General features: G+C 43.4%; 1 protein-coding gene across 7 annotated transcripts in view; it reads left to right on the forward strand.

Annotated features, from left to right (window-relative positions):
* LOC124774959 (inward rectifier potassium channel 4-like) overlaps positions 1–25783 on the forward strand; it is a 675359-nt gene that overhangs the window by 281787 nt on the left and 367789 nt on the right. For all 7 annotated transcript variants that reach the window (XM_047249682.1, XM_047249681.1, XM_047249679.1 and 4 more), the window contains exon 4: positions 8354–8546. In XM_047249682.1, the coding sequence (XP_047105638.1) occupies positions 8354–8546 (193 nt within the window). The remainder of the gene's footprint in view (positions 1–8353; positions 8547–25783) is intronic.

Raw genomic sequence — 25783 nt, forward strand, 5'->3', positions numbered from 1 at the left:
CTAAATCTCCACGCGCAGATTACAATCACATAACGTTAGAAAAATCCATAAGACATAATTCTCAAACTTCACGAAAGAGAAGTGCCATTATAGGCAAAATAAGTAAGCCTTACTAATAATGTGTGGCATATTGCCCGAGAGATTCCGCAACTCCTCAAATTTTTTTAAAAAAATTTTTATTTCAGTCTCAGTTGCACAAATTCACACTCGATTACTAGTTTCAGTCGTAAGCAATGATCACTTTCAGATCTAAAAGTAAAATGAAATGAAACGTTAAAATATAACTATTTACTCAGATACAGATAGAAAAATATTTAATATGTAAGACATTAAAATTGTACTTGCATATTGAAATTACAAGGATTGACATTGTCCAACTTATAAAATACATGAAAAGGTACCTGATGAATCACGAATGATGAGAAGGCACAATTGTTCAAAGAAAAGAACATAGTTAAAGTTGTACAGCAAAGGTAACAGGAGAAAAGTACGCTTATGCGCAGCTTCCACGGCGTCAACCACTATACTGAACACAGTATAAGAATGCAAATCCATAATCATGAACGATGGGTAAGGGAGGGAGCAAGGTGGAAGTGGAGAGAAACTACTGATGTACGCATTATTAAAATATAACGAAGAACTGTGTAAAAAAGAGTGTACAAATAGTTTGGCGTTAGGAAGCAGAATACATAATGCACTTAACATTAATACATTGACACATGTTGTTGACCTTTATAAATAAAAAACACTGAACTACAACAGAGTTTACGCTGTTTTCACCAGAGGGCGTCTGGAACGTTTTCTGATCGTGTACATTGGGTTCAGTCTGCTTGCGACACCTAAGGCACTTATTTTTAATCGTTTTGGAAGATCTTGAAATACAGGGTGATTCAAAAAGAATACCACAACTTTAGGAATTTAAAACTCTGCAACGACAAAAGGCAGAGCTAAGGGAATTAAGGGAGCTATAAAGTTTCATTTAGTTGTACATTTGTTCGCTTGAGGCGCTGTTGACTAGGCGTCAGCTCAAATGGAAACAGATGAATCTTTCGTTTCAAAGATTGTGTTTAGTGATGAAGCAACTTTCCACACTAACGGGAAAGTCAACCGTCACAATGTCTGTATATGGGGCACTGAGAATCCGTGGGAAACAACTCAGTATGAACGTGACTCGCCTAAGGTGAACGTTTTCTGTGCCATTTCAGCCAATAAAGCTTTTGGTCCCTTTTTCTTCGAAGGTGCTACTGTAACTGGACTACAGTATCTGGAGATGATAGAGAATTGGCTGTTCCCTCAGCTCGAACAAGAAGCACAACAATTCATATTTCAGCAGGATGGAGCGCCACCACATTGGCACTTATCTGTCCGTAACTACCTGAACGTCAACTACCCGAGGCGATGGATCGGCCGCCAGGCAGCCCGTGACAGAGCACTTCATCACTGGCCTCCAAGAAGCCCTGATCTTACCCCCTGCGATTTTTTTCTTGTGGGGGTATGTTAAGGATATGGTGTTTCGGCCACCTCTCCCAGCCACCATTGATGATTTGAAACGAGAAATAACAGTAGCTATCCAAACTGTTACGCCTGATATGCTACAGAGAGTGTGGAACGAGTTGGAATATCGGGTTGATATTGCTCGAGTGTCTGGAGGGGGCCATATTGAACATCTCTGAACTTGTTTTTGAGTGAAAAAAAACCTTTTTAAATACTCTTTGTAATGATGTATAACAGAAGGTTATATTATGTTTCTTTCATTAAATACACATTTTTAAAGTTGCGGTATTCTTTTTGAATCACCCTGTATATGAATGTTATCTGAAAGAACCAAGTAAAATACTTAATCTCCAGGGTGACTTCAAAACTGCGGTGTACTACAAGATTTTTGATGACTTGCTTAGACAGCTGAGTCAGCAGCAACGCAGCACGTCGCTACAGCCCCACTTTTTTTTTCTTTTTTTTGCGTTTTAGTCTAAGCGGGTGGACGTCACAAGACATCCGTGCAAGTTTATCGTTGATTCCTTTACTCAGTTTTTTATATTATTACAGAGAGAAAACAGCCCTCTGACCGAACACGCTGAGCTACCGTGCCGGCTCCCCTCTCGGAAGAACAAGGCCTTAGCAGCTCGGCGCACTCGTTGCAGTGTGGCTAGTTGCAAGAAGCAATGCACAAGGCGGCAGAAAGTAGAAACAGGGATACCGGAGAGCGTGACGGGAGAATGTTGTGTGTGTGTGTGTGTGTGTGTGTGTGTGTGTGTGTGTGTGAAATCTTATGGACTTCACTGCTAAGGTCATCAGTCCCTAAGCTTACATGCTACTTAACTCAAATTATCCTAAGGACAAACACACACACCCATGCCCGAGGGAGGACTCGAACCTCCGCCGGGACAGGAGAATAAGAATATATATACTGCAGAGAAAAAGAAGCAAAAAGGAGAGTTAAGTGGAGAGGACAGGATTCAAGTGATGAACGAAAGTAATACAGATTACAAGATTAATTAGAGACAAAATGAAAACTGCTGTTTACTGCAATTAAGGTGCTTCATGTCGCGGCTAGAACGAAATGGATCCACAAACTCTGAACTGTTGAAAGTGTTTTCTGTGGTCTTGGCGCGAAACCGCGCGTGACTTACTTTCCTAATTAAATATCGTAAATTCTCCACGCATTATCCCAGAGTACGATCGGAGATTGTGTACAGGGGTTACGTTAATACTTGTCAGCAAAAGTGTAATCCCGCGTTGTACGATTCGTCTGCCGATGCAACGTATTTGGGCTTGATACAGGACTTACCAACATTCGCTGAAGCAACAGTTGAAAATCGTGTGCAAGTTGGATATTAAGGAGGACATGACTCGTAACTCAGATTAGTACACTCTTAATGACAACCTACTCTCTCCATTCTGTGTACTATATATTCAGCGCCAATTCGTGTGGGAAAAACTGTATATCTTGCTGTAGTTACAAGGACACTGCTACGCTGAGATGACACAAGCGTGCAAAAAGTGTGTGTTTTACTTGCGCTCTCAGCGCAGCACTGCGCATCAGGAAAAAGCGGCATCCCCAGCAACTGTGGCCTCAGTCACGCTCTCAGGTCGCTGGAGTCTGCTGTAGACCATTCCCTGCTTGCCATTATCATTAAAAGAGAACCTTGGGATATATACGAAGTTTCCAGATAACTACATGTAACAGAGACGCGCAACTAAGGGCATTAGCGACTATAAATATAGAGACTAGTGTCCTCTTCCTGTGTATGTAAAAACATCTACATTAGTACATTTCAAGGCACCTTATGGTGTGTGGTGGAGGGTGCTTGCGGTATTATTATTAGTTTCACCTGTAGTTATATTCGCGTTTAGTGCACGGTATAACAGTCGTCGGCAAGGCTCCATCACCACCACCACCACCACCACCATCATCATCATCATCATCATCATCATCATCCAGTTGAGTCACCTGGTGATATGGCCTCTTTGAGTCACCGGTGCAGTTTAGGACCTTCCATACCTGACGGTCGTGAGCTTTCCCGTTGCCTAATGTCCCGTCTGCCCGGCCTTTTCCTTGGTCTCTGTTGCTAAACTGGACTCCAGTGTATGATTTGTTTTGACCATCTGTCATACTTTCCCGGATTCTCCCGTCTTATTTCATTTATCATGACATACTTGGGAGGAAGTCGTTTTTATCTGACCCTTCTTGGAACATTCGATGTATAAAATTTAACAGTAATCCTCTCCACGATAAACAACGCCTCTCTTGTAGTTGAAGCATTATGAGTGTCTCCGCTATGCGCTCGTGTTTTCTGAACAAACCTGCTGTCCTCTGTCCCGCCTATTAGTCCTAACGAGTCAAGCGCGGAACTGACTGAGGCAATGGACTCAAATTCGGGGCGACTGACGCTCAGATCACCGTCCGGCCATCGATATTTAGATTTTCTGAGATTTCCACAAATAGCTCGACACACAACGTACACAGTCTGCCTCTAGATCTGGACTGGTACGATCATGAACTTGACAAATTAAAGAATTAACTGTGACTAACGGTTGCCAAGACAAGAAAAGGACAATATTAGCTTGCAAAAGAAATTAAGTAACAAGCGGTTATCCCAGGTTGTTAACTGGAAACTCAAAAAGGAATTCGCTTTTTCTGGTTCTTTCGCTAAGAATAATACGAGAGTAGTCTTCATACCGACCTGAAATACGGCATGAGGGATGAGTAGTTCATAACTTCCGCTTTCCGATACTGGGGTGGCGCGCAGATCCCGGATCGAATTCACCCGGCGGGTTAGCGACGAACGCTATGTGCCGGCTAGCCTGGATGTGGGTTTTCGGGAGTTTTCCACATCCAACTCATACTCACGTCCGGCCCGCCCGGTTAGCCGTGCGGTCTAACGCACGGATTTCCGGTTTGGGAAGGAGCGTCTGGTCCCCGGCACGAATCCGCCCGGCAGACTTGTGTCGAGGTCCGGTGAACCGGTCAGTCTGTGCATGGTTTTATGGCGGCTTTCCATCTGCCTCGGCGAATGTGGGCTGGTTCCCCTTATTCCGCCTGAGCTACACTATGTCGTCGATCGCTGCGCAAACAAGTTCTCCACGTACGCGTACACCACCATTACTCTACCACGCAAACACAGGGGGTTACACTCGTCTGGTGTGAGACGTTCCCTGGGGGGTCCAACGGGGGCCGAACCGCACAATAACCCTGGGTTCTGTGTGGGGCGGCGCAGGGCTGAAGTGGACTGCGGTAGTCGATGTGGGGCTGTGGACCACTGCGGCTGCCGCGGGGACGGAGCCTCTCCGTCGTTTCTAGGTCCCCGGTTAACATACAATACCCACGTCCTGCCTCTCCTCAGTTACACGGTCCACAAACAATTAGAAAACGTTCGCACATTTTCACGTGGACAACTTTACACGCAGACAGTTGTGGTACACAGATTACGTCCCGGGGGTAAATGGTTGGGGACAGAAAGGACTTCCGGCCACCCTCTAACATTAATAATACCAAATCCGATAATAACCATGTATGACGCAGTACAGGCACGGGAAAAAGGCAAAACAAAAAGAAGACCCTTAAAGATAAGTGAACAGGACTGAACTCTCAGTAACGACACAGATTCCAATTACATCATCACGTTTCACTGTAATCTGTAATTATCACTCAAACGTTCGTCCTCAACAACTTAATCAGTGAGTTCTAATCATTTACATGCTGATCTGGCATTTTTGGAAAAGTAAATGAAAGATTGTTGTGCATGGCATAAGCACACGGACAAAAAAATGAAACTCCACGGCACATCTCGCTAACACTGTCTCTAGGCTAGCTGATGACGTCTGTTCAGCGAGGAAGAGAGTCGACAAGTTTCTGCAGGTGTGGCGTACCCAGCTTAAACCACTCAGTGATAATTAGATCGCGTAGAGGTAATAAATTCCTCGGATGTTAATTGACACTTTCACCCACTGTTTCAAATTGTGGTCTCGTCCAAAGATCGCTGTGCCGCAACAAAGTCGGCACCTCCCATCGACACCACAGAAGACAATGATGGCTCGCTGGATACTGCAACGAGTGGGAGGCTCTGGCGAAGCCACACCTGTCCCACCCTGTCTCAGGTTCGCAGCAACACCGCACCGAGACGCTGACATACAGCCGGGCACAGCAACGCGCAGCCCCAGCGCCTGATCAACGATTAAGACGACAGCATCGTGTAAAATAGGGCCCCAGTGTATTTCATGTCTAATGCTGAACTGTTAACTGTGAACATTATGTCAATGAACTCCAATGAAGAGTCTTGTAAATTTGTCTATGCCCAGTGATAATTTAACATTTCAGAAACAGTTGTAAATACTCGGAACATTCCTGTGGAAATGGATTATACAAAGTTAAGCTAATCTTCATATCCATTAACTACACAAGAATACTAATATTCTACACGTTCTAGTTTCCAATCTTTCTTCTCACAGAGCAAGTAAAGAATCGACCGTTGTACTGACGATAGTATTTTGTCAGGTACAACTCAAATAGTCCTATACGTTTTCTACGGGATTAATATTGGTTGACTTATCGAATGAGTCGAAGTGCAGTAAGGTCCTGAGAGTCCACACAAACAGGAATGTAAGCTTGCAGCACTATGAGTACGGCTGTCGTCCCCTGGAGATACGTAGCCGCTTTAAGAGCGCTGTAGACGGTGTAGAAATGATACCAGGAGACCCCGTGACTCTCCACTGCAGGCCGAAGTCCTGACAGCGAAATGGTGTCTCTGTGTCAGCCGGTTCTATGGAATCAGCGCGGAGTCGACGTGGAGACGTGACGGAGTGGTAGCCCAGAGTGTCTACAAGGAATTTAGTACCACTCGCAGCCATTTAGCACGGCGTAAGAATAACGGTTGTGACACGTATCTAATCGACATCATCTGACACAAGCGTCGCACCTTGTCAGTGGCAATGTTGCGAACTCTGTGAATGCAGGTCCATCTCAACCAGTAAACGAAAGAACATTGGGTAGAGAACTATTTGTAATGGACATCTAGAGGCGTGAAGTGTTGCGCGACAGTCGCGAATTTGCCTTTTTTCAAATGGTAAAGGGTGTTCAATGCACCGACGGCGCTCAGTGTGAAGTTTTGGAGGTGTTTCCCGTGTAACGAATTAATTTGAGTAGAGTTGTCGACCTACCGTAGACTACCGTACGCTCGTAAGTAAGCGTAGACTACGGTAGCTTGCCTTGTAGCCTTGGTTAGTTAAGGTCGTAACCGCGTAACCTGTAGCTTACTCATGTTACATACCTATCGGGCATCTCCTCACTTCGATCGCTTTGTTTGCGTATGCGATCAGAACCCTAGGAGATTCCCCTATAAACCGGAAGCGGCAAACCGTCTAGAAAACGAGTGAGGATATATAAAGAGCCATGTAGCCTACGGAACTCCTCCTGTATATTACTTAAGAATAATCAATATTTACAGTAAAATTCATTTTGTCCATGTTCAATTCAGGTTTTATCCGGAAATTGTTGATTTGTAACGTTAAAAGAGAGGGATTTTGTAGTAAAAAAATAAACAATACAGATACATCAAACAGCGCTCAAAAAAGCAATTTCTTGAGAGAAAGATAATTAAAAAAACGCAACACAAAAACACGTCAATCATTCCTTCAGTACTTCGTTGATTTAACATGAAACACGTCTCTGTTACTTATAAACTTTCGCACATTTCAATATACATCATGATGAGAAACGTGAAATTGAATACAAAATAACAACAATCACAAATATATAAATATAATTTTGTCCTCGGTAGCACAGCAAATAATATCGTTCAGCGTTAGTCTACTGTGTATTTTGTATCATTAAATATAAACTGAGTTTCATAAGTAACAAAAATTAGTTGATCGCATAGCTTCTGCGCTTTTATGTAATCAAAGCAATTACTTTCGTTAAAAGTTCAAAAATGGTTCAAATGGCTCTGAGCAGTATGGGACTTAACATCTGTGGTCATCAGTCCCCTAGAACTTAGAACTACTTAAACCTAGAATGTGATTTTCACTCTGCAGCGGAGTGTGCGCTGATATGAAACTTCCTGGCAGATTAAAACTGTGTGCCCGACCGAGACTCGAACTCGGGACCTTTGCCTTTCGCGGGCAAGTGCTCTACCAACTGAGCTACCGAAGCACGACTCACGCCCGGTACTCACAGCTTTACTTCTGCCAGTACCTCGTCTCCTACCTTCCAAACTTTACAGAAGCTCTTCTGCGAGCTTCCGTACGCATACTCCCAGATTTTTTACAGAAGTAACTGCTACCAGTGTTTGTTCCCCTATCATATAATCATACAATAAAGGATCCTTCTTTCTATGTATTTGCAATACATTACATTTGTCTATGTTAAGGGTCAGTTGCCACTCCCTGCACCAAGTGCCTATCCGCTGCAGATCTTCCTGCATTTCGCTGCAATTTTCCAATGCTGCAATTTCTCTGTATAATACAGCATCATCCGCGAAAAGCCGCATGGAACTTCCGACACTATCTACTAGGTCATTTATATATATTGTGAAAAGCAATGGTCCCATAACACTCCCCTGTGGCACGCCAGAGGTTACTTTAACGTCTGTAGACGTCTCTCCATTGATAACAACATGCTGCGTTCTTTTTGATAAAAACTCTTCAATCCAGCCACACAGCTGGTCTGATATTCCCTAGGCTCTTACTTTGTTTATCAGGCGACAGTGCGGAACTGTATCGAACGCATTCCGGAAGTCAAGTGAAATGGCATCAACTGAATATGTCACTCTCTTCCTCACCGCACTCATACCGTTGTCGATGTTTGAGACGTTGTTACGTGTTGTGAGAGTTCGCTCACTGTTTGTGCGGCCTGCAGGTGACGAAGGAGGGCGAGCTGCTGCCGTACTACCAGCAGGAGCTGCGCGTGGGCGGCGACGGCGAGGAGGAGAAGATCTTCTTCATCTGGCCCACCACCATCGTGCACCGCATCGACAAGTGGTCGCCGCTCTACCCCCTGTCCGCCTCGGAGATGCTGCGCGAGCGCTTCGAGATCGTCGTCATTCTCGAAGGTACGTGCGTGCCTCTGCCGCCAACCCACTCCCTGCTCGCAGCTGTCCTCTTCTCCTTCTCTTCCCTTAGCGTATCTTGGTAGACTTTTCAGAGTTTCATCTGTATAGAAGTTCAATCAACGTTCTTATTCCATTTTCAAATGATGGGATTCACATTTTATGTGATGCAGCCTTTTCTCGAAATTACAACAATTATTTCGGAAAATTAAGTTTTTTTCTAAATGTGAAAACGTGTTCCAAAGTACAACAGGGTCACGTACTTATTGTCAGGATCACATGTTAGGTTGGCATGTAAAAGCATTGCAATCGATAAAATCTTCTCAGTACAGTATGTAAACGTCTATCTGTTACATTATTACACTCCAGTAATCAGAAAGTGTAATCAAATTAAGCACAATTAATATCAAAAAAACAGTCAGGAGTTAAATAGATTTTGAAATGTAATCTGTTGGAAACTACACAAATTTCCACTTTCAAGACCGGTAAAATTGTTAAGGCATTGAAGAAACTCGGTTTATTTACAAGTGTCACATATTCCATTGCAAAAGACCTCCCTTTCTTTCAGTATACAAGATGGTGGACGACCGACGAAGTGTGATTTATCTGTCCATTTGTTAGACATATAATTCTAAAAATACATAGAATTTTCTTCAGGTTACCTTCCATTGGCAACGTAGGTGCGCTCAGCGACTGTGCTATGATTTACAAATGATGGGGCAACAGCAAGCAGTCGTCCTTTTTTTGTAGATTTTGTTTGTCAAATCTAGATTCCGGCTAGTGCCTAGCCATTATCTTCAAAGAACTTTGACAGACGCCCGAACAACAGGGAACTGACATGCACTGATGCTATGAAATAGTGCATTGATAGTGGTTAGGCACTAGCCGAAATCTAGATTTGCCAAACAAAACCTGCAAATAAGGACTACTGACTGCTGTCCTCTATCACTTGTAAATATATCACCATAAAATTATTAACTAAAGAATTAAGAATGCGGTAGAAATAGCATTAACATACTATAAAGCACCTACACGTGTAAAACGTGAAATATTTACAAATGCTGCACAAAACACAGCCTCATGCCTAAAAACAATAAAAACTGTAGAAAATGGTGGGAACTCCTTATGGTAGTCTCTAGTGGGCGTTCCTTCACGTGGTTCTAAAATTAGTCACTAGATTTAAGTACCGACTGAAAATCATCATGTGTTCCTCGGTACACCATCCTCTGCGTACCACACTCTCCTCTACTTGTTTATACGTAACTGTATGAACTGCCAAAGTCAGCCGGAGTGGCCGAGCGGTTCTAGGCGCTACAGTCTGGAACCGCACGACTGCAACGTCGCAGGTTCGAATCCTGCCTCGGGCATGGATGTGTGTGATGTCCTTAGGTTAGTTAGGTTTAAGTAGTTCTAAGTTCCAGGGGACTGATGACCCCAGATGTTAAGTCCCATAGTGCTCAGAGCCATTTGAACCATTCCTTGAACTGCCAAAAGTCGGAGGTTACTATCAATAAAAGTCTGGGGTTATTATTAATATTGTCTACCAGGTCATTAATATATAACATGAACAGCAGAGCTGCAAACGCACTTCCTAGAACACGCCTGAAGTTACTTTTACATCCGTCGATGACCCTCCATCCAAGCTGCTTCCTCCCTACTAAGAAATCCTCAGTCTAGCCACAAATTTTGTTTCATATCACATACGATAGCACTTTTGCTTAACACCCCTTGGTCTGGTACTCAGTCAAATGCCTTTTGAAAGTCAAGAAATACTCCATTCACTTGAATGCCTTGATCAACGGCTTTTACGAACTTACGTGTGAAACGCGAGTGTTTCAGGAACACACGCTGGATGACATGGAAGAGGTCAATCTGTTCGACATACCTTATTACGTCTGAGCTTAGAATATACTCTAACAAGAAAACATCGGAAATTTGATGTCATACATTGCCACGCGGTGTAGGCGCGAGGTCTGGGGCGACTTGCCACGGTTCGCGCCGCTCCACCCGTCGGAGGTTCGAGTCCTCCCTCGGGCATGGGTGTGTGTCTTATCCTTAGCGAAAGTTAGTTTAAGTTAGATTAAAGCAGTGTGTAAGCCTACGGACCGATGATCTCAGCAGTTTGGTCCCGTAGGAACTTACCACAAATTTGCAACCTCATACATTAAGGGAAAAAAGCATAATTGCTAGATACCAACCCAAGTAATCAAACCCGCTCGAAAATTTGGGCCACAATTCTGAAAAGACGCAGTTATGACCTCCTCAATGTACAGCTATTAAGACAGTGCGCGTCCCAGTTGTTTGCCACTCGCCCCGCCTCACTGCAGCTCTTCCGCTGCCCAATGCCCGAGCGCCAAGCACTGTACAGTGGAACGGTTCAAATGGTTCAAATGGCTCTGAGCACTATGGGACTCAACTGCTGTGGTCATCAGTCCCCTATAACTTAGAACTACTTAAACCTAACTAACCTAAGGACATCACACACATCCATGCCCGAGGCAGGATTCGAAACTGCGACCGTAGCAGCAGCGCGGCTCCGGACTGGAGCGCCTAGAACCGCACGGCCACCACGGCCGGCGTACAGTGGAATGAGTAAGATGTTTATGTTCATAATGTCAGTGAACCAACAAGCTATAGTGCTTTGTTCATTGAGTCGAAATGCTTAGGTTTTAATCTGTAGCTGCTGCCAGAGATCTCGCTTTGAAGACTTTTATGTTGCGATTCACAAATGCAGAGTATATCAGTGAAACAAATGAGCGTGTCATTAAAGATGTAGCGTAACACTATTATTAACAGCGCTGTAGCGCGTTATTTTCTTTGGACGGAAAAACCGACACAGTTTCAGTGAATTATGTTTTCAGGAGTTCTGCTATTCGTCAACGTGAATGGTATGACGAAATTGTAAATCAAAACTATAATTCATAATAGTTCTTCAGTAGCGTATGTTTATTCATTTTGATTTCGAGGTATGTATAGCCTACAGAGTGGCCCAAAAAATCTATACACTGTTTAATCGCCCGTAAATTCGGAATTAATAAACAAGATCGTCTCATTTTTTGTAGTTTAGTAGTTTATTGTTGTTTCATTAAGTGTTAATAATGGTTCAAATGGCTCTGAGCACTATGGGACTTAACTTCTAAGGTCATCAGTCCCCTAGAACTTAGAACTACTTAAACCTAACTAACCTAAGGACATCACACACATCCATGCCCGAGGCAGGATTCGAACCTGCGGCGGTAGCAGTCGCGCGGTTCCAGACTGTAGCGCCTTTAACCGCTTGGCCACCCCGGCCGGCAAGTGTTAATACACCTCCGTGTAAAATAACATGTGATTCGAACAAGATTTCCAAATACGTTCGGCAGACGCGTATCTTTTCTCTAATCTTCCCACGTCTTCAACGGTCCGCAAACAGAAGGGCACTGGTTGTCACTCTGCTTACATTACTTCGCGCTCGTACATTAGGCGGATGCAGTGAGGCGAGTGACTAACAAGGCTGCGCGTCTGTGGCTGTTATCTTGCTAGTTCTTTTTTCTCCTTAAAATATGTCCGTGATGTTTCCTTGTAAGATGCTACGAAGCAGGATGTCAAAGATAATGTTCGATGGTTTTGTGCAATCACTTCTGCTACCCTTCCTGCTCCAAACACTGGACAAAAAAAAATTCCGAGGCGTCTGTAGTGTTTTAAGATTAACGGAGAGGCTAACTCAGTTCTAAATTCTGTACAGAATGCGACAAAGACTCCATAAGCCCCCGATTTTTGTTTAATTTTAAGTATTAAACTGTTTCTTAGCGTCATGGATACCAATATGCCACCCACATTTGCACTGATGTGAGATTTAAACTGGGACTCTACTCCTGGACCATTTCACGACTGCATGCAGCATTCCAGCGTTTGCATTGCTAACCTCAGTTTCGGTTCATGTGACTTTTCTGAGGGTGCCGCAAATCACCTGCCCTGTGAGAATAAGCATGCATCGAGGCGCTGTGTCTATCGTGTGGGAAGGCAGCTGTGGTCTGACCGCTGCACAACTTATCTCAGCCACACACCTATCATCTCCTGCCGTAATTAAATTGTCTAGCATAAACTATTAAGAATATCTCTATCCAGAAAGATATCTGACTGTATGATTGTGCGAAAAGACGAAAGATTTGTCACCCATCGAATACAAATAAAAAGGGCATTCCTGTCCCTGTATTTCAAATATTGACAAAAGTTACAAAATCATATTCGATTTTCGTGATAAGGGGCAGAAACTTGTGTAGAGCTCTACCTGAGGTTTGCAATTTTGCATTACTAATTGTGCCTGTATCATGTACAACATTTTTTACAAAAACATTTGCAGCGGTTTCAGGTTAGAATTCTTTTAACGTTAAAAGCTTTCCAAAGATCTGTCCAAAGGGAAGACTATGAACCCCATCAGACACAGCTTGACCATACTGAAGGATATCTTTCAGTTCAGTGCAGCAACATTCTATGAGGATGTCACCAAAGCCACTCACAAAAACCGGAAAAATCGTTTTAGTAAAATGGAAGAAGTGAATAGAGGATTAGATTATGTCACACAGTCTACTTAATGGATTATACTAGTAGTAACATTTTTATAGTCAGAACGAAGTACACTCCTGGAAATGGAAAAAAGAACACATTGACACCGGTGTGTCAGACCCACCATACTTGCTCCGGACACTGCGAGAGGGCTGTATGAGCAATGATCACACGCACGGCACAGCGGACACACCAGGAACCGCGGTGTTGGCCGTCGAATGGCGCTAGCTGCGCAGCATTTGTGCACCGCCGCCGTCAGTGTCAGCCAGTTTGCCGTGGCATACGGAGCTCCATCGCAGTCTTTAACACTGGTAGCATGCCGCGACAGCGTGGACGTGAACCGTATGTGCAGTTGACGGACTTTGAGCGAGGGCGTATAGTGGGCATGCGGGAGGCCGGGTGGACGTACCGCCGAACTGCTCAACACGTGGGGCGTGAGGTCTCCACAGTACATCGATGTTGTCGCCAGTGGTCGGCGGAAGGTGCACGTGCCCGTCGACCTGGGACCGGACCGCAGCGACGCACGGATGCACGCCAAGACCGTAGGATCCTACGCAGTGCCGTAGGGGACCGCACCGCCACTTCCCAGCAAATTAGGGACACTGTTGCTCCTGGGGTATCGGCGAGGACCATTCGCAACCGTCTCCATGAAGCTGGGCTACGGTCCCGCACACCGTTAGGCCGTCTTCCGCTCACGCCCCAACATCGTGCAGCCCGCCTCCAGTGGTGTCGCGACAGGCGTGAATGGAGGGACGAATGGAGACGTGTCGTCTTCAGCGATGAGAGTCGCTTCTGCCTTGGTGCCAATGATGGTCGTATGCGTGTTTGGCGCCGTGCAGGTGAACGCCACAATCAGGACTGCATACGACCGAGGCACACAGGGCCAACACCCGGCATCATGGTGTGGGGAGCGATCTCCTACACTGGCCGTACACCACTGGTGATCGTCGAGGGGACACTGAATAGTGCACGGTACATCCAAACCGTCATCGAACCCATCGTTCTACCATTCCTAGACCGGCAAGGGAACTTGCTGTTCCAACAGGACAATGCACGTCCGCATGTATCCCGTGCCACCCAAGGTGCTCTAGAAGGTGTAAGTCAACTACCCTGGCCAGCAAGATCTCCGGATCTGTCCCCCATTGAGCATGTTTGGGACTGGATGAAGCGTCGTCTCACGCGGTCTGCACGTCCAGCACGAACGCTGGTCCAACTGAGGCGCCAGGTGGAAATGGCATGGCAAGCCGTTCCACAGGACTACATCCAGCATCTCTACGATCGTCTCCATGGGAGAATAGCAGCCTGCATTGCTGCGAAAGGTGGATATACACTGTACTAGTGCCGACATTGTGCATGCTCTGTTGCCTGTGTCTATGTGCCTGTGGTTCTGTCAGTGTGATCATGTGATGTATCTGACCCCAGGAATGTGTCAATAAAGTTTCCCCTTCCTGGGACAATGAATTCACGGTGTTCTTATTTCAATTTCCAGGAGTGTATTTTAATATGAGTTTTTCTATGTTGTTTAATAATTACTTTCCTGAGATTTTCTTTGTTTGGATCGTACTGAGAATAACCCCAAGGTGAATTACCACCCGAGACAGAATTTGTTGATGAACACTGATAACGAAAGAGAGAGAAGGGGGCAATCAGTAGGAGGAAAGCTAGAGATAAAGAAACGGATATGCAAGAATTGCAAGAATTGGGACGCAAGAGCCGTGAAGAAGTAATGCTCAAGGCAAAGGCAAACATTAAAGATCAGACAGAATTTGGGTTACGTTGTTGCACATGGAATATATTACTTAGGGAAGCTAAATGAAGAATGGTTTTGGCTAATTCGTAGAACAATAATTATTGAGTAGCTTGTTCCTGATATGTAGGGCTAAATTTTAGGCAAAGACGGAAAGAGTTTTACTGTTGTGCATAGACGCAGCCACGATCCTGGAGGTATGAATCCTTGTATTACACGTACCGGAGGACGATATTAATTTAATGAGAGACAAGTTCACAGACTAAAAAAAATCATGAAGATAGCACATTTTACAGGCGCATTTTTGCCTCTTTATATCCAGTCTAGCGTACTAAATGAGCCGCTCCTATGATCAAACAACTGAATGAGTTCTCGAGATAGAGCGTATATCTGTGCTAGGTCAATGGGGTTTAAAGAACCCACTGCAACATAAAACAGGACCAATGGAATGCGGCTTGAGCCTTGATCCTAGTGTACTATGTAACTACTACACCAGGTCTGTCGGTACTGGGAGAACCTCAGACATTCGTGTCATTTGATCTTCTTCTGAGCTTTGCGAACACACTTCACGGAACGTTAGCAATATTGTCCGTCCAGTCCTCAGACCTTTCCTTGAGTTTTAGGGATTTGTCACATTAGTAGAGCAGCATCAACACACAAAGTACATCGGAATGATCAACAGTAGAGAAACTACTGTAAAATGTCCCGTGAAGACCCATTCAGTGTATAAGTTACTACATAAGAGAAGCCCCACTCAGTCTTCGAAACCTGAAGCAAGTTAGTTCGTTAAGTCGTTAGTAACGTGTTTCTTACCTCATTTTTACCTCATAACGTGTAGCGTACAGTGAGCGAGGATACAGCCAATTAACGTAATTAACTTCCGTGTCCGGTTTTATGCGAGCAGTTTATGGTTCAAATGGCTCTGAGCACTATGGGACTTAACTTCAGAGGTCATCAGTCCCCTAGAACTTAGAACTACTTAAACGTAACTAACCTAAGGACATCACACACATCCTTGGCCGAGGCAGGATTCGAACCTGCGACCGTAGAGCAGTTTATAGATGAGTTTACACAAGAGTGGTATATTCAGCTTCACTCCCGCCAGTACATCACCTCCTACCTTACAAACTTGACAGAAGTCCTCTGTATACCCAGTCCTAGGAGAGGGACACCAGGAGCGCTGTAGTCCGATCCATAAACGACAGCGTTTCGCGCAGGTTCTAGGGACGGACAGGGATTCCAGTGTTGCCGGTTTCAAGCGACAGTTGCCGTACGGTCATAGAGCGGCTTTGCAGTTGAAGAAAGCATATATCCATCACATTATATCTCTCACTTACTTATGTTGAATTTGTTGCTTACCACCATCATCAGCCACGACTAGTGACAAATGGAATAAAAATTCACTAAATAGCTCTCTACGATGACATTTAAAACTCGCAACAGCTACGACGTTCACAGCAGGGCGCTCAGAACACTGCCGAACGCTCATTGGTTGTCAGAGAATGCGTGACGTCAGGTGCGCAGACTAAGCCTAAACTCGACTGCCGTCGTTTGTGATTCCAATTTACGTTAAGCAGGAGAACTCCTGTCAAGGTTGGAAGGCAGGAGAAAGGTACTGGCCGAAGCGAGTGGGTCGTGCGAGTATGTTACCGACTTCGTTATCAATTTAGGATGTCTCTTTCAGCCCGCATTTTGAAAGTTTAAGAACGCGGTAATTCAATCGATTATTTCGTTGTTACAAATTTCTCTTTAATTTACTTTTCCCAGCTCCGTCCAGTTTATTATGGTTTTTTCTCTAGTGATCAGTCGTTAGGATGCATTATTATAGCTCCACCTTTTTATGTTGCAGCTCATGTGAATCGCCTATGAAATAGAAAGTCAAAGAATTTCGGAATGTTATGTTCTAGCTACGTCGAGATCATTAGAAACGAGACAGGAGGCCATGTTGGACCAGGACGGGCTAGTAAATCATCCTCTCTCTCTGCCACTGTAGCCTGTACATCCGCTCCACCAAAGTCCTATCATTCTCACCAAATTCTTGAAAGCAACGGATCTCCTCCTTGGTTACGATATCGTCTTTCCATCCTCCTCGCCCACACTAGACACTTCCGTATATCCTGCACATCGCGCAAACTCGAATGCAACAGCCCTCATAGTTTCCCCTCCAATTTTCAGCTTTTATATGTTGCCGCGCCTAGACGAACACAACCCTCAAACTCTATCTCTACACACACTCTCCGCATCCATTCCCTCGCAATTTCAATATTCTTCTTCTTCATGTGCCGTCTCCTCTAAGAAGGTTGGCTGTCATCATGGCAATTTCTGATCTTGATTTGGCTGATCTAAGGAGTTCTGACGTTGAACAGTTGTACCAATTTTTTAAATTGTCAATCCAGGATGTCCGTCTTCTACCTCTCGTTCTCTTCCCACAAATTTTCCCTTCTAGTATTATTTGCAATATTTTGTAATTTACTCCCCTAATAACATGGCCTAAATATTGTAGCTTCCTTACTTTAATAGTTTTAATTAATTCTTTTTCCTTTCCCATTCTTCTTAGGACATCTTGATTAGTAATCCTCGACACCCAACTAATTCTAAGTATTCTTCTATATGCCCACATTTCAAAAGCTTCTAAACTGTTCATGTCCTTCTTTTTCAATGTCCACGCTTCCATTCCGTATAATAATTTTGAGAATACATAGCATCTTAGCAACCTCATTTTTGTGTTTAAACAAATGTCTCTCGAACAGAATGCATTTTTCATCTTATTAAAGATACTTCTGGCCTGTCCTATTCTCGATTTAATTTCTTCTGAGCTTTCAATCTCCTCATTTACAATTGTTCCGAGATATTTAAATTTACGTACTTGATCGACTCTTTCCCTATTGATTGTAAGATTTTCTTGTTGGTGTGTTTTAGATATCACCATGAACTTAGTCTTGCTTACGTTAAGAGTCAAGCCAAATTCTTCACTTTTTTCTGCGACTTTGTCAAGAAGTAATTGTAGATCTTTGAGGTTTCCAGCTAGTAGTGCAGTGTCATCAGCAAACCTAACATTGTTAATGGTTAGCCCATTCACTTTAATGCCAGCTATTTCATCTGATAGAGCTGCCTGGATTATGTCTTCTGAATACATATTAAACAATAAGGGTGAGAGAACGCAACCTTGTCTCACACCCCTCTTTATTTCTATATCATTCGATAACTCATTTTCTACCTTCACGGTTGCGGTTTGATTGTAGTAGAGGTTATATATAATGCGGATGTCTTTCTTATCAAGTGTTTTCTTTTCTAACAATTCTATGAGATGATCATGACGAACTTTGTCAAATGCTTTATTATAATCCAGGAAGCACACATATAGTGGCTGGTTAACCTCCATACATCGTTGCGCTAATATGTTAAAAGCAAACAATGCTTCTCTTGTACCGAGGGAACTTCTAAAACCGAATTGTGTTTCACTTATACCTTCTCTACTTTTTTGTATATTCGTTGGTGTATAACTTTTAGAAATATCTTTAAGGTGTGACTCATTAAGCTTATTGTACGGTGATCATTACAAGTTTTGGCATTAGCCTTTTTGGGTAATGTAACAAAGGTAGATGTCAACCAATCCCTAGGAATAATTCCCGAATTATAAATATCATTAAACAATTGTACAAATATATCTATATGGTCTATTCCTATGAGTTTCAGGATGTCATTTGGTATCTTATCCGGTCCAGGGGCTTTTCCTGTCTTTGATTTGTTGATAACATGTAATATTTCTTCTTTCGATATGCTTGGTCCTCGTTCTCCGATCATGTTATCATAAAATTTTTGATCTTTTCTTGTATCTTCAAATAGTTCTTTGACATATTCTGTCCACCTGTCCAGTTTACCTTTAACATCAGGAATTATTTTGCCATTTTTATCTAACAATAAACTTGTACTTTTCTTTTTATTAAGTCCAGCTAAATCTTTAACTTTTTTGTGTAAGTTGAAACTATCATGTCTTGTTTCATAACTCTCAATTTCAGAGCATTGTTCCTTGTACCATTCTTCTTTTGCTCGCCGTGTTTCTTTTCGTATTTCTGCATGTAATCTTTTATACTCACTTTCATCTCTATTTTTAAGTATTCTTCTTTGTTCCATCAATTTCAATATATTCTCTCTCAAATACAATAAAATTCGTCCTGACAATGACCCCCCCCTCCACCCCTCCACCACCTTACCAGATCTCACTCCATATCCTATCCCACATTCTCATCATAGTCGTATCCAGTCCACATCCTAGTTAACTTACCCTAAATTCCATGTTTCCCTAACATCCCAATCCCTCCCACATGACACATATTCCTAAATACCAACCGTGCCAACGGCCTTGCCGCAGTGGTAACACCGATTCCCGTCAGATCACCGAAGTTAAGCGCTGTCGGGCTGGCTAGCACTTGGATGGGTGACCATCCGGTCTGCTGCCGAGCGCTGTTGGCAAGCGGGGTGCACTCAGACCTTGTGAGGCAAACTGAGGAGCTACTTGATTGAGAAGTAGCGGCTCCGGTCTCGGAAACTGACATACGGCCAGGGAGAGCGGTGTGCTGACCACATGCCCCTCCATATCCGCATCCAGTGACGCCTGTGGGCTGAGGATGACACGGCGGCCGGTCGGTATCTTTGTGCCTTCATGGCCTGTGCGGGAGAAGTTTAGTTTAGTTAAATACCAACACTCCTGCTCCACTGACTACTTACACCTTACATTACCAGAATTGCTGAACCTCTTCTCTCTCAAATTATCCCCTACTGGTGCAGGTTCTTCGCACTTTCGTGTAAGTGCACCGTTAGTATTTTCTTAATATCAGTATTGTCTTTTAAAATACCATCAAAGTGAAATCATCATTTTTAATAGGCATAAAGAGTCTTGTAGATTATTTTATGTGTTTATATCTACCATCAAATTCTGCTGTATACGTTATTCTGTAGAAATCTGTTTACGTCCTCTGGCAGACTGCTAATTTTATACCACACGACTAATGTTGTACAATACTTTATATAAATAATTAATGCGTTAGCTAGAAATGTAACGCGGTGGTTTTAGGGAATTAAAGTCACTCATTCGTAGCATGACAGACTTGCGGCTATGTTTAACTGCAGTTCAAGCACTGTGTCCATAGCTTGCAGCTTTCACTCTTTTCTCTAAGAACTCTTGCTGCACCATTACCAGCAGCGCAGCAGGTGCGGCCAACTTATTGTTGGAGCCCAAGGAATTATCTATTCATTTATCGAGAGGTATCTATTCATTCGTGTAGAGATTTATATGAAAAGAACGCAAAGCCTAACCACTACGATCGGACGGGGATTTTCGTAATCTACGGGCGCACGACTAGAGATAAAACCATACATATTCATAAACATACATGTGTGTGTGTGTGTGTGTGTGTGTGTGTGTGTGTGTGTGTCTGTGTGTGTGTGTGTGTTCCACATCTCCTCCTAAACTGTTGCACAGATGTTGACCATACTTGGTACACATATAGCTTACTTTCAGGCGACACTCGCTGTGGTGGTAAGAACCACCTATCAATCAGAGGGGTAGGGATGGGGCTGAGAAAGAAGTGCAGCCCGCAACTCGTGAATTCCCAGACTTTATTGGTCCAGTATTTGAGAATAAGACCATTTAGCGACTTGCAGCAAGCTTTACATATAATTTCAGTACTTCAAGAAATTTTTCCTTGCTGACAATCCATACAAAATGATGAAAGCAAAAATGTTTATCGCTTACTACTTTTCCACTGTTCATGCAGTAAAAGCACCGCATCAGGCATGACGTTATAATTTATTATTTCTTTACTACTAACTGTATTCGTGCCTTACGATGAACAAATACCATTGAATGTAAGTACAAAATTAGATCATTGTACGATACATAGTTCAAAAGATACGACGTCATAAACAATAAGATGCGTGAAAAAATGCCGCATCATGCATGACGTTTAAATTTGTTACTTTGTTGCTACTAACTCCATTCGCAACACATTTTGCAGACAGTATCCGCATATGCCGCTGAATGTAGGTACAAAATTGTATCATTATACGAAACATAGTTACAGAGATATGTTATAAACATAAAGGACAAAGGAAGACGCTGTATGGAACAGGTAAATACCTGGCCAACGCCGAGTTTCTGGGCCAGCAAATGAATATAGTAGAACGCATACTATAGCGCGCAATTAATCAATATCTAAAAAACGATAGTTTACGCCAAAGTAAACTGAAATTCTGATCTAGTAGTGTGTGCTTGCTACACCAGAGACCCAGTGAGCCTAATTTAAATCTCTGCCATTGCATGTGCCCTCTTTCTCGCTGATTTCCATCTCACAGAGGAAGACTTAAATTAACTTCGTTGTAAATGGTAATTAATTTAACCCTCAGCAGCCGACAGGTGTTGTTGATATACCTCGATGGGGACAGCTGAAAATGTGTGCGCCGACTCGAACCCGGGATCTCCTGCTTACATGGCATATGCTCTATCCATTTTTTTTAAAGTCTCATTTTGTTCGCTTTTGTTCGTTGCATCTGATCGCGGCGGACTTCGTAACACACCCGTTTAAGTTCGTCGTTGATCAGTTTTTTTATTACAGAGGGTAGCTAACCCTCTGACCGAACACACTGAGCTACCGTGCCGGCAAAACATAGGGAGGTTCTGACTCAGTGGGCATGATCTGTCCATCTGAGCCACCGAGGACACATGAATAGCGCGACTGCAGGGACTCATCCCTTGCACGCTTCCCGTGAGACCCACATTCGCAGCTGTCGACAATCTGCATAGGCCTACGTAATGTACCTAATAGATACTTTACCCACCCACTCATTACTCGCGCACACTAAGGTGACGATTCCCGTAAGAGTTCAGGCAACCTGTGCGGATTCGCACAGACGAAGGTCAGTGGCTGGGTAGCCTTTAACTAAATATATATGAAGACAGTAACTATTCTGGAAAGAACAGATACCATTGTTAACCGTGCAGCTTCTCTAGAATAAATGATAATTATCATTTATTCTAGAGAAGCTGCACGGTCATCAATGGTATCTGTTCTTTCGAGAACAGTTACGATCTTCATACATAACTTCATTGTCTTTTGAACAAATCTTTGGTGTTACTACATATGGGTACTTCTGTTACAATGTAGTATCGATAGTCTATTCGGTGATCAGACAGCGTAGATTACACGAAGGCAGTCATTTCACGCTGTGCAAGTACTAAGCAAAAGGCCGCAGCCCGAAGTGTTCGAGCTAGATACTTTTCCAATATCTTTGTTGAGAAACTGTCGATAAGAAACCTAACGCCGAAATCTTCAAAGTAACGGCGCCTGCCAAGCGGTAGAAAAAGACTTCTTTCGATTCGCCGGCGACGTTTAATGGTGTTTTGATGCCGCGGGGCGACACGTGGCGTAAACAAGCGCCGACCGCGCCACGTGCGAAGTCGGCACAATAAGCGCGCAGTCAGCGGCTGCGGCCACGGGCGTCCGCACACCGCCGGCCTATTATACTCGTTCCGCCGCCTCACTCCGCATCCCGCAAACGCCCTACACGCGTCTTCTGCAGCTTCCCGGCGCCACAGTCCTGTGAAAAATGTTCTCCGCCTGCATTCCGCGTCACAGTAGAGTAAAAAGAATACGGGCAGAGCATTCGACGACTATACCCACCGTCCTCGTTACGAGTAGGGGTAACTCCCCAAAAGATGCATTGAAATGTGTTGCTAAAATTAAATTATCAGAAAGCATACTTTCCACGCGGTTTTAAATAACGTCATTTAACTTTTTAGAACTGTGATTTCGAATGACGTTTCCCAAATGCACTAACTTTGTGTTCTGCCTTACGGCAGGTCTTGTCATGGGGGAAGCCTCGTCAGAGAGGTCCACCGCATGAGCGTCTAGGGAAGTGATTCCAGTGATGGTTTCCCGTTGCCTTCCACTGATAATTAAATGATAATGAGGACAACACAACGCCCAGTCCTAGGGCGAAGAAAATCTACGACCCGGGCGGGAATCGAACCCGGGCCCCTTGCCGTGACAGACCGCCGCGCTGACCAGTCAGCTATCGGGGTGGACCCAAATGCACTAGCGATCAAAAATTTTCGAACGCTCACCCTAAAAACTAAATACTTTATTTCAATGTACAAACACATCTTACAAAGTAAATAGACCAAAAAAAAAACAAAAAAATGTTCAAATGGCTCTGAGCATTATGGGACTTAACATCTGAGGTCATCAGTCCCCTAGAACTTAGAACTACTTAAACCTAACTAACCTAAGGACATCACACACATCCATGCCCGAGGCAGGATTCGAACCTGCGACCGTAGCGGTCACGCGGTTCCAGACTGAAGCGCCTAGAACCGCTCGACCACACCGGCCGGCAAAAAAAAAAAAAAAAAACACAATTTCTCTCACTATCATTAAGTACCATATAATATGGTTTAATTATTTGCTTCTTCAGAGTATCCACTCTTTGCCCGTAGAACAGCTGCACAAACTCCTGGAATTCTGGAGATAAGATTTTGTAGTATTTTTGCAGATATTGCAGCCCAATACGTCTCTAAATTATTGTATAAACCTTCAACATTACGTGACCTTAGTTTTCTAACCTCCCTGTTAAGTTCATCCCGTAAGAGCTCAAGCGGATTTAAGACAGATGACTTGGCCAAATCATATTCTTCGGTTTCCACATTTCTCTTTCCTATTGATACACCCTCTGCACAATTTAAAGCGTGTCTGGGGTCATTGGGTCATTATATTGCTGTAAAACAAACCCACGACCAACAACTCTCTTGCCATATGGAGCCGAGCGGTCTAAGGCGCTGCAGTCATGGACTGTGCGGCTGGTCCCGGCGGAGGTTCGAGTCCTCCCTCGGGCATGGGTGTGTGTGTTTGTCCTTAGGATAATTTAGGTTAAGTAGTGTGTAAGCTTAGGGACTGATGACCTTAGCAGTTAAGTCCCATAAGATTTCACACACATTTTTTTGCCATATGGAACAACAGTGTTGATCAGTATCCTGTGGTATCCTTCCTTCTGTAGTGTTCCATTAATTCTGACTGGATCATTTAATTTATAAACACTCCCACACGCTGATTTACCCCGAGCTTGCTTCACAGTTGGCGTCTCGGACACTGACTTGACTCCTAACTCGATCTCCATTAAGTCGAACAAAGATTCGACGATTGCTTCCAGATACTTCAAACCTAGGTTCATCAGTGAGTAACACTTATGACTATTGCCTTACGCTCCAGTTTTTATCTCGCAGTGCCGATTTCAATCTTTTCACCTTATTTTGTATGCGTAATAAGGGTTATTTTTTGGCCGCTATCCTTTTTCGAAGGAGATGCCAAGGCCTATTTTAGCTGCTTGTTTCTTTAGTTTAAGGATTTGATCCTGTGCTTCTTCCATTGTTTCGGCGAACAGGGCCATTCATCTGCAAAGGCAATGGAATTTACTTTAAGGTTCCTGTTTTTGGAACCCAGTCTTATACCATTCTTTATATTTGTGTTCCATTCTCTGACTACTTTCTCAAACGCGCAATTTAACTGCAACGTTGAAAGTCCATCCCCCTGTCGCACCCTCGATTTTATTTCGAAAGGTTATGATAGTTCATCCACGAATTTAACTTTGGAAAATGTATTTGTAAGGGTCGCTTTTATGGAATTAGTTGTTTTCTTACCCAGACGCATTTCTTCCAGGGCTGCTAATAGATATTCTGTTAGTCGAATCATATGCTTATTTGAAACATTGAAAGAGATTACATATGTCTTTACCCTTAATTTTTGCTATGCCATACCGCGCGACTGCTACGGTCGCAGGTTCGAATCCTGCCTGGGGCATGGATGTGTGTGATTTCCTTAGGTTAGTTAGGTTTAGGTATTTCTAAGTTCTAGAGGACTGATGACCTCCGATGATAAGTCCCGTAGTGCTCAGAACCATTTGAACCATTTTTTGCTATGCCATAATGTTTTGGAGGTTTAGTGTTTGTTCCGAGCATGACCTGCTCTTTCTAAAACTACCCTGGTATCACCCGATCTGCGGATCCAATTGCGGCTCTTCCCTGTTCAAAAGGACTCTACAAAGAATCTTGTATGATGTATCCAGCGGTAATACTCTTCTTTAACTGTTGGTGTCTGTCTTTAAGCCTTTCTTGTGTAAATGCTGGATGAGAGCTCTTCTCCATTCTGCGTAGATCACTTCTTCTTTCCAGATCTTAACGAAAATACATTGAAGGGATGTAACTGCATTTTCGTCAGCTTTTTTCCACGGTTCTGCCACTGTTTGAGTTTTTCTAGACGCTTTGTTGTTTTTCAGTTCTGAAATTACCTTTTGTAGTTCTTCAGTCGTTGATGATTCTGGATCCGGCTTCTCACTGTTATTTGGGATGGATTCAGATTTTTCAAGGATGGGTTCACAATTCACAAGTTTCTCAAAGTAGCCTGGTAGTACCATGCAATTTTCCGTGTTATTGAGAGCGATGGTCCTGTTTACATCTCGAAATTGGAGGGTGGGAGCTTTGTATATTGATAACCTTTGTTTGAACGTTCTGTAAAAGCTTCTCGTGTTGTTATTAATAAATTCTTCATGAATTTGTAGAAAAGTTTTGTTTTCATGAATCCTCTTAAGCCTTTTATACTTTTATCTAACTGCTCTCTAACTCTGACAAAATTTAATCTGCTTTCTTCTGTTTTTTGTGACTGCCAATTTTGCCTGTTTTCTTATTTCAATGAGAGCGTCACATTCTAGAGACCGTCAGGCATGTTTTTTGCTTTTTATGTTGGGGTGCCGTCCGTTCGGCGGTAGTAATGAGGTTTTCCTTGAATGCTTCAAGTAACGAATAATTTTTTTCCCGAAAATCGATGTTGACGTCGTAAATTGTAGCATAAAACTCTTTAAACTAGTGGAAACTAGAAAAAGTTTTCTCCTCCCGGTTGCA

The sequence above is a fragment of the Schistocerca piceifrons genome, chromosome 2 (genome assembly GCF_021461385.2).
Source record: "Schistocerca piceifrons isolate TAMUIC-IGC-003096 chromosome 2, iqSchPice1.1, whole genome shotgun sequence".
In the NCBI taxonomy this organism is placed as follows: domain Eukaryota; kingdom Metazoa; phylum Arthropoda; class Insecta; order Orthoptera; family Acrididae; genus Schistocerca; species Schistocerca piceifrons.